General features: G+C 40.2%; 2 protein-coding genes across 2 annotated transcripts in view; one reads left to right on the top strand and one right to left on the bottom strand.

The window, feature by feature from the left end:
* LOC137977656 (WASH complex subunit 5-like) overlaps positions 1–8924 on the top strand; it is a 45969-nt gene extending 37045 nt beyond the window's left edge. The window contains exons 26-32 of the mRNA XM_068824949.1: positions 809–888; positions 1177–1280; positions 2166–2295; positions 3869–3965; positions 4407–4566; positions 6188–6275; positions 7803–8924. Of these exons, the coding sequence (XP_068681050.1) occupies positions 809–888; positions 1177–1280; positions 2166–2295; positions 3869–3965; positions 4407–4566; positions 6188–6275; positions 7803–7862 (719 nt within the window). The 3' untranslated portion in view covers positions 7863–8924. The remainder of the gene's footprint in view (positions 1–808; positions 889–1176; positions 1281–2165; positions 2296–3868; positions 3966–4406; positions 4567–6187; positions 6276–7802) is intronic.
* On the bottom strand, positions 8118–9984 carry LOC137975461 (melatonin receptor type 1A-like). Its single transcript, XM_068822583.1, has one exon. It carries the CDS (start codon positions 9982–9984, stop codon positions 9007–9009), a length of 978 nt encoding a protein of 325 aa, XP_068678684.1. The 3' UTR covers positions 8118–9006.
* Positions 9985–10000: the final 16 nt, after the last annotated feature.

Here is a 10000-nt window from a genome sequence, read left to right as displayed (position 1 = left end):
TTTTTAAGACATTTCTATTTTTCTTTTTTTATTATATAAATCATCACCAGATGATGGCGTAACGAAATCGAACTAAATGTGAAGCGCCTCTTTGTGGCAGCCTCCATATTGTTTGTTTATTGTAGAATATAATATCATTATATGATACATGTTCAATTTGCACTACTCGGAGTTAGCAAAGCTAGTCGAGGAGTGGTTACACGTGTATAAGAGAGAGAACAAGTAGAGAAAGCTACGGTATTCAGTTACGTTTTACAAACAATACATTATAGAACGAAAAGGTATACAAATAACTAGTGTACAAAGTATACAGTCAACTACGTAAATATAATATAAAATCAAATCAATACATGGTGCAAATATGAAAAGCCAAAGTATTAAGATATTTTTTTTAGCAAGAAAGATAAATCAATAAAGTCATTTTCTTCTGAAAGTCTTTGGAGTAGGATATTATGGATTTTAATTTTAAAATTGTTTTTGGATGGATGGAGAATTTCACGAGGTAAATTATTCCAAATTTTTACACCATTTCTTGAAAAGGATTGAATTTGTTTGCCATATATGACAAAGAGTAAGTTGGTGGAGTGTCATGGAACGATGGTTGTCCACCATTGCAGGAAGTTAGATGCACGCCAATTTGATTAGCTTGACAAAGTGCTCTTTTACCCCGCACTACTTTAACATCACCTGTGTCTCGAAATGAAGTGTCTCCTTAACTCTACTCATCTCGGAATTATAGACAGTTACCAAAACCCTGACCCTAACACGAACGCTAACGGTAACTCTTATTGCATGTCATTCTATTCAGCCTCACCTTACAGAGTCTACCCTCCAGTCACGCAGAAGTTGGCTCGACTGTGGACTCAGTACTGTGATGTTATCATGAGGGTACGCTACCTTACTATCTTAGTATCTTTTCAGAAAACAGTTTTAGTAACAACAGAGACTACAATGAACGTACAATGTAGGCCTATAATTTTAGCAAAGACAGCTCCACTAGAGAACCAGTCAAATTATAGTTCCTAATTTACTGTAGTAAATGAGTAACTATAATCACCCACTTCCCCCAACGAACCTTGCAACGAAGACGTTTTTGGGTCCACTGGGATGTTATTGGTTTGTTTTTGAAAGTTTTTTTAGGCTTTGTTGATTCAAATTCCATTGTTTTTATTTCAGGTGGGCCAGATGCAGCTTATCAGGCGACAGATTGCGAATGAGCTCAACTGCTCATGCAAGTTTGACTCGGTCGTTCTCCACAATGCTCTGGACTCATTCAACAAGTGAGAGCGCTTTACTTCCTAACACATATTTCTCTGCCCTATTTTCTTTCCCATCTGATTCGATTGTTTCTCCAATTCACCTTTATCACTCTGGAGTCCGTGGGGAATAAAGGCTTTGTCTTTGCATCGTCTGTGCACGTCTAGCCTCACACAGAATGAGGTTAGGCGTGCAAAATCTTTTGTTTGGGCATTAAGTGATACGGGTCTGGACACTTCACGTTTTCGGTTAGAAAACACACTCTTTCTTTCGTACCACAAGAAATTCCCTCTTCATCAACAAAACCCGCCTCCACCGCCGAGCAATGTTGTATAGCTGAAACTTCTCGGACACAACCAACAACTAACATTTATTGGGAGGTGTGGGGGCCCCGAAGGGGTGCTGAAATAAAAGAGTGAGGGTGGGAAAGGGGTGCTATAATGAATTGTTAAGTTAGCAATTATAGAATTAAGTACGAATGAAATGCGAAAGTGTCTCGACACTTTTGTCGCAGATCTGAGCTTCCCTTTGCTTTACTCTTTGAACAACGTGGCTAGCGCGTTTACGAAATTACATTATGGGTGACTTATGCCCGATGTTCTTCGACTATTTCTCCAACTAAGGGTGCGACTTTGTATGACCTTGCGGTTGTTGCGTTTTTGCGGTCGCGTTTTTGAGTGTGATACATTGGGAGGCGCAGACCTCAAGGTAAAAATTCGCGTGAACTACTGACACATAGTGCAAGCTTAAGCAAGAGAAGATTGACTTTTCCGCAGGAATTGTGTACTATTGCGCTGTTTTCCAGTCTAAAGGGTTGGCAAAAGCTCATTTTCAACCTTTTTTCTCTTCTTTCAAGTCATGTCTCATCAGCTAACTTCAAAATCTAAATTATTTCCACTTGATTTCAGTGCCCTTTTGCGTGATGTCGAGGCTCATTACCAGGATCCCACTCGGCCATACCCAAAGGAAGAGAATCCTTTGATGTTTGAACTCACGTCATATCTTGAATGGGGTGGAATTCACAACCCGCTTACCAAGGTTTTGTCAAGAGTGTTATTTTACTGTTACCTTAGTCTTCTTGGATTCGCTGTTCTCGTGCACGTGATGCCTTTTTCATGTCGACCTGTTTTTTTTCAATGGTTTAAACGTTCATGGCTTGACCAACAATATGGGTCTAAAAGAATGGAGGGACTTCTTCTTTTCAACGAGACATCTGAAATTAGATTGACTTTGTGATCTTTTCAAATAAATGCAACTAATTTTCAGTGGCGGGAGCCCATAACAATTAGCTTACGTTTTCATTACAGTGTTTGTAATCCAAATTCTGAAGAAAGAAAAATATTTTTGGCAGGATATTTGGGCTAAAAAAATGGAGATCGCTTTCATTCAAGTGGCCATGTCACGCTATTTTAGGGAGTGCCGTGACATGCAAAAAATACCAATAAATAGACCAATTTCAATATATGAAAATTCAGTCCTGGCTCTGGGCAATAAATATAAGGATTTGATTTGATTTGAGTTTATTCCCTAGAGCCTCGAGATAATGTCTTTTGTTTAGGACTGAATTTTGATATATCGAAAGTGGGCTATTGGAATGGAACGTGGCAATAACCACTTCAAACTATAGAGCAACCGAAAGTAATACTACAATGCTAAAAAACTGCATGCATTGCAAAGACATGTCCAAGATGGAAACCGACTTCATTTGGGTAATCTTGAAAACAGTGCCCAACGTTTTTCAAGTTTTCATCAACTCGCTTGTATAACTGTTGTTTTTTCCTCAGAATCACCTTGTTTGTGATGTAGAAAGAATCTTTTCGACAAAGAAATTCCATATTAACATTTTCGAGTTCAAACCTCGTGATTCATTCATTAAGTAGAGATTTCTCCAAAATACCCCCAAAATGCTGTGACACAACCACCTTAATAACTTTGTTTTCTGAAGGAAGGCAGAGAGGATTCCAATGAAGCTCATTGGTTTGTGTCGAAGCCCATACTGATATAACTGAAAACAACCTCGTTACTTCTTTGTTTGAGTTTGAGTTTGAGTTTGAGTAAAGCTCTAGCACTTGGCTTAGTAGCATGGCTTCTGGCTGTTATACACAATTGTGGTCTCATTCACACAGTACCCCTTCAAGCTAATCCTGCCAAGCCGACCACATGCTGGAAAGGTCAGACCACAACACCGGGAACACTGTCCCCTACTCTTTTCGAATAGTGTGTGGCATCTTTAACATCCCACAGAGTTAATGAACAAGGGCTGTGAGACGGGACCTCCGGCTTATCGTCTTTATCCGAGAAGACCTTGAAGTCTAACCATTTGCAGATGTAGTTACAAAGGCAGCACTTTCTACTCAGTTATTTAAAGACCCAGAATGTTGGTCCGGCCGGAATTGAACTCACGACCTCCCGCGTGACAGCACGGTGCTCAACCAACTGAGCCACCGGTGACCCGGATCATAACATATGCTTATGCATTACATACGGTTGTGCGCTCCTGTTCAATATTAAAAACAGTATAGGAAGTTAAAGAATCCACACGGTTGTTTTAGAAGGAACTCCGTTTTTATGTTGTTCTCTCTCATGCATCAAAATTGTTTCTCTATTGCAGATTTATATTACTACAAAGAAGTACAACTTCTTTGCTCTGCTGAACTTTCTCTGTGTTGTTGCTCAACTGTCAAAGCTTGTCTATGTAAAGAATGTTGGTTAGTAAATAACATTTCGAAAATGTGTCATCAAACAACTGGTTCATATATTTCGCTGGGCGCATATCGAATTATACTAGTGAAAGTTTGTTGTGCACTAAAAGATACTGCAGTTGCTGCGTCTCAAACAACTATAGCGATAGTTTTATTTTTCGCGATGGAGCCGCAAAAATAATGGTGACGCGGTATTTTCAGTCGCGGCTTATCCGCGGCTTTGTCGCGCGCATGGATCACATACATACATACATACATCTTGCTGGGCTCGCAGGCTACAGCATTGCTATGCATAACAAAAGAAGGCGGTAAGAGTAGTAATAGAAATGAAGGCAAGTAAACTGCATCATTATTCATATACATTTTCTTCACTCCACTGATTTCAATGCATGATGTTCTAGTATTCTACAGCCCTTTCATCGTTCTTTGCCTTTATTGTAACAATAGGAACAATGGTGGCCAGACGTCCAACGGATCAAATTGACAGTGCACCTTTTGTAGTTGGCATGATAACAGTCCTGAAGCAGTTCCATTCCGAATACACTGAACATTTCCTGGCCTACTGTGGCCAGTATGTTAGGTCTTTAATTGAAACATCCGCCACTAAGTGAGTATGCCTCGATTGTCCGGGAAGTGTGGCCCTGAGAAGAAATGTTGTTTTTGACTGACGCTTCGACAACACGAGTGGAATACTGTACTCGAAAGATGACTCCATGCACAAACAACACTTCTTTTCAGGACTACACTTAACCGTTCAAAATGTAATTTTTCATCAATTTATGTCGTTCCTCGGTTCCAAAAATTTTCAATTAAAGGAAGAAAGTTAAGTGGCTTCTGCGACTTTAGGAAATCCACTGGTATTCCATTCTTCTTTTTGGCGGATGGATGTAAATGCAAGCAAAAATATCTGTTCTAAAATTTTGGATCTTGTTAATAGCTGTTTCTGTTTTGCTTTAGAAATATTTATTGGCTTCATTACGTTCAGTCTGCATTTTTATAGGTCTCGTCTGCGAACAACCATCCTCGTAGATAGCGGGACAGTCAGTCAGGGCGAGACAAATGAATCAAGATCAAAATTGTGACTAAACTTTTTGTAGTCGCGATTTTGCTCGTTAATTCTTCGTCCCGTCCCTACCTACCCCTTGGGTCTGAAGATGGTCTGCGAACAAGATAAATTATCATTCGATGTATTTTGTCCTTTCTTTTCATTGGCCGAGAGCCCACACGTAACCTGCAAATAACTGCCAACAAATAAGTGTTTTGCTGCAAATAATATTCTGCTCATGCGCAATTGAAATCACGCTCTTGTGAGAAAATGGCCGATCGGTTCCCCGAGCTGTTAGAGAATGATTCGACATCTTTAGTTGATCGAAAGAACAGTGCGAATGCTAAGAAAGGAACAAAAGTTGCACTAAGAGACGAAGAGGCACTCGTGTCGTCGATGCGAAGGACAAGTTGGCGAATGCGTATGTACTGGTCATGAAGAGATTTTATGCTGAAGCCAGAAAAAAGAACGGCGAGCTTTACACCAAAGCTTCACTTGTCGGGATACGCCTTGAAAACTGTGAAATTCTTCTGCTTTGTTGATGCCTAGTGTTATTGAACGTTTGACTGTAAGTACAATTTGAAGTCTACAAATATAATTATGCTGAGAAGGAAGCCAATTGATTGGTGCCATTACTCGACTCTGCAAGGCAGCGCGCGGTTACGGCTTCCCGGAAACAAAAACAAAAAACAAATTCGTTGATCGAATGATAAAACAATTATTGAACTCGGTTATCGCAAAATATCGTGATTTGTCAGTGTCTCGCAGATCAAATTATTTGCCTCAGCCTTCGGCTTCGGCAAATAATTGATCTGCTCGCCACTGACAAATCACGATATTTTGCTCAACCTCGTACAATAATTGTTAAATGTTTGCAGTAGGGAGGCGAAAGTTATTAACGAGGTAATGTTTTTTCCTAATCCCTGGTACCTGTGAATCTAACCAGCTGTTGTATTGTAAGATCTTGAAGTGCGCCATTGGCGTCATAGGGCAGTATTTCCTAGTCCTCTTCAAATTTTGTGGAGTACAAATGCGCGCTACAAAATCCATTATAGTAATCAGTTGCAACTCGACATGGTTCCGACCGCTCAAACTCCTCTGTCTTCAGCTGCTCAAGTTAAGAGAGGCCATGTGTTGTTTAAGGCCTGATTTACCTGGTGTATTATTTGTTTTTCTGTTGCAGTGTCAGAAGTAACGAGATCCCAGCGGAAGTTGTGAATCTGTTGGTTTTCATGGAGGACTTTATCATGTACAGCCAGCTGCCAAGAAAGGTAGGTGGAATAGATCTGATGGTGCACAAAGGTAATACAGAACTCTTCTGTTCACTAAGTTACCCAAGTATATGCCGCATTTGCTTATCACGGGTGAAGTGCGAGCAGGTTAGAAGTGAAGATAACCTTGGGAAATCCTCAGATGCAAATAAGTTCTTTACGTGGGCCTCGTTTGCATGTTCGTCCCAGTCCAACCGCTAGGTCATGAAAGAAGTTTGTTTAGAGAATGATGCATTTGTGTTTAAAAACTTTTGAACGGATTTGAATCCTTACTACCACTACCACTACCACTACCACTACCACTACCACTACCACTACCACTACCACTACCACTACTACTACTGCTACTGCTACTGCTACTGCTACTGCTACTGCTACTGCTACTGCTACTGCTACTAGTAGTTTAATTCTTAAGAAACAGCGCATAACAATGGTAAAAAATCGGTAAGAATAGAAATATATTAAACTAAAACTCATAAGTCAACGTTTGTAACCATAAAATAAAAAAAGTAGATAAATAAAAATGTATGTATAGAAAAAAAAAAAGAAAGTAAATTAGTCAAAAACTTTTTAAAAAATCTGAATTTGAAGAGTTTTGATCACGTGGAGTTGTTAGTCCATTGATTTGTTGAAGCCGCTGCTTCCTTGTTTGAAATCATCGAGCGATTACTGCGTAAAAATATCCATTCACTTGTTGTCTTTGTTAAGGACGATATTCTTGCGTGTTCAGTTACTACTTGATACCTTCGAGTGAACTAGGAACCGATTGCAGGCGATTTTCTTGTCTTGTCGTCCTGCCTGATGGTCATAAGAAATCTCGACCTTTTTTGCAGCTGGTCGCGTGATCATGTTGGTAGGTTTCCTAGGGGGCCGTTTCTCGAAAGTCTCGAAAACTTTTCGGGCCCGAAAAGCGATTTATGGAACTGCCAACCGCTTGTTTTGGAGAGCCGATCTTTTAACATGTTTTCAAGGTAACAAAAACAAGAATGGCTGTGAAGTTTGACGACTTAAGTCCTCTCCGTTCTTGAGTTACAAAGGGAACACCCGAAAATGGCCCGTAAAGTTTCGGGACTTTTGAGAAACGGGCCCCTGGAGCCCATCAGTAGGAGCCTTCCTCCGAATTGAATTCTTGATCGGGCGTTTTGACAGACCTAGTTATTTTTAGAAACATTTTCTCGGGAAACAGCGTTTCCTTGGTTACGGTTAGCCAATCAGTGCTGTAGATTACGCATATACGATTTGGCGTGAATTAGCTCTGGCTGAAACATGGCGGACAGACGGGAATCAGAAAGCTCAAATTCAGAGGTAGAAAGAGAAGGCGCCTACTAATGGACTCCTGGTTTTCACAATAGCAATTTTCTCAAATTTCTTGCTTATCCCACTGCATGGAAAAAATACTCCCAGAATTTGAGAAGTCATGTGTCCAGAGGCAACAAGGGTCACTTTTTCTGCGACGAGGGATGAAATGCGAAAGGCTTGGGACCGAGGTGGATTTTTTGACAGATCAAGTTCTTTTTATTTTATTAGGTTGTTGAGGGCCACATTCCAAGTTACATTTTCGATCAGTTCAGAGTTCATCTGGCATAATAGACAAAGGACAGCGAGAAGATAAAAAATGGAATAGAAAATCACCTCCGCAAAATTTTGGGACCGTCCCGCAGGATTTGTCGTCTTTTCTTTCGTGAATTCAAAGAAATGTATTTGATGCGTATGTGATCTGAGCAGGGCATTTTTGTTATTATGTTTCGATGTACGATAGACACCCGAGCAAATATGCACGCTGAGAAACAAACGACTACAATGACTTTCAGATACATGAAGTTTGCTATGCAGATAGTTTGATTGTTTTTTTTTTTAGATTTCTATTAGGAAAAGAGTTTGGAAGCTGATCACAGACAAAGTATCAGCAGAAAAAGAAAAGTTGGAAAATTCCCAAAGAAAAAGAAAGGAAATTGAACGCAAACTCGGTAAAAGCAAATTTTCGCGGCGAGAGTTTTTAGCGCGTGGATTTTATGCTTACCACGATGCGTTGTGTGCTTCAATACGTCAAATTAACCTCAAATAAAAGGTTTCAAATTACCTCAAAAACTGATTCAGATTGCAAGTAAAAGATTAACCAGTTGCGTGGTTGCTGTGACTTGACGACTGACGTTCTCATTTTTAGTTTACAGTTTTAAATGTACTTATCATATCTGTGAAAAGTTTAGTATGAAAATATATCGAATTACGATAACTCGTGCGAGTAAAGTATTTTTCACCAAGTGATAAGGAAAGAAATGTGTTGTTTTGGTAAGGCAAACTCTTTTTAAGGCAATACAATAATGAACGACCTTTAGCGAAACTCTTTCCATCAATTCTATTCTTCGGTCGTCGCAGTACGATTAACAGCACTCGAAGCGGAGACCGCGATGTGTCGATATTTGGAGAGAAGTTAAAGATATATCGTCGTCCAGTCCTATTTTGTCAGGATTAACGTCTTCCTCTCTTGTAGTTAGTTTCCTCTTTTATCTTTAAAAATATGTAGCTTAACCCAAAGGGCATATAATTAGTTTACCTATAGTTTGTCCCTTCCCCGTTCTTTCCTTGTGTTAGTCTTATTGCTGTTGTAACTAGTACGAACTGGAGGAAATAAAATGAAATGAAATGAAATGAAATGAAAAGAATGAAAATAATGACTTGTTGTAATGTTGTCAAAACTCCTCTTTTTGGTTGTCGCCCTTTAAAGTTTTGCTTACACGACTGAAACGTTCCTTTGTGCTCCACCTTGTTGAGAGGATTGTTGCACCGTAGCAGCCCTTCTCCCGAAAAGCCCTTTTAACGCATCTCGAAAACTCTTAGTCCGCATCCAGTAAACAATAGGGTTAACGACAGAAGTGAAACTCACAGAAAATGTCGAAAACATTCGGGCAAAGCGGGGAACTTGAACAGGGGTGAATACAACAAAACCGATAACAATCGTCGGTAGATAACAAACTGCAAATAGGCATATTACGATGAATATTGTGTTTGTCTGTCTTGTTTCTTGTCTGTTCATCAATTCCAGTTGTCTCGAACAAGAGCGTGTTGCGAGCAAAAAATTGACGCTACGATGTCGCTTTTTCACGGCTCTAAAGATCCTCGAGTAACAGGCCACGATAACAGTGGCGTTCAGCATCAAGAGGAAAAAGAGGAACACGTCGAAGGAAGGGCTGAAATTGGTTTCGTGAACGCAGAGTGCGTAGAGCGGTTCGAAACGATATCTTCCCCATCCAAGAACTGGCACTGAAGCTATCAACAGCGATGCAATCCATATTATAGCGATCATCAAACATATCCGGTGGACTTGAAAAGTGATGCGATATTTGATGGGGTGAGCTGTAGCATAGTACCTTGAGATGCTAGACACGGCTAATGTAAGAAGATTGCAACAATAAGACGTGTATGCCTGAAACGCTTGGAATTGGCAAACTAACGGATGGAAGGTCCAGCTGCCCTTGACCAAGACCGAGGCGAGAGCCGGTAAGGTGATGACTGTGCTGAAAATATCAGCGATGGCTAAGTTCAACAAGAGAAAGTTCGGAACCGTTCTTAGTTGTTTGTTTTTTGAAATCGCTACAAAGACGGTTAGGTTGCCTGCGAACGCCAAGAACATCCATAGGAGAGCAAGACCCGATTCCAAAACGACTAAAAATGTCGAACGCGGAGGAAGGGTTGTTGCTGTATTGCTCATGGTCGTTTGGCAGGTA

Source organism: Montipora foliosa, chromosome 11 (genome assembly GCF_036669935.1).
Source record: "Montipora foliosa isolate CH-2021 chromosome 11, ASM3666993v2, whole genome shotgun sequence".
Taxonomy (NCBI): Eukaryota; Metazoa; Cnidaria; class Anthozoa; order Scleractinia; family Acroporidae; genus Montipora; species Montipora foliosa.
Note: the sequence above shows the minus strand (reverse complement) of the source record. Positions and strands in the feature narration are given on the sequence as shown.

Bases quoted from the DNA above. Each gene is read 5' to 3' on its own strand.
- LOC137975461 (XM_068822583.1), bottom strand. From the start codon at position 9,984: ATGAGCAATACAGCAACAACCCTTCCTCCGCGTTCGACATTTTTAGTC.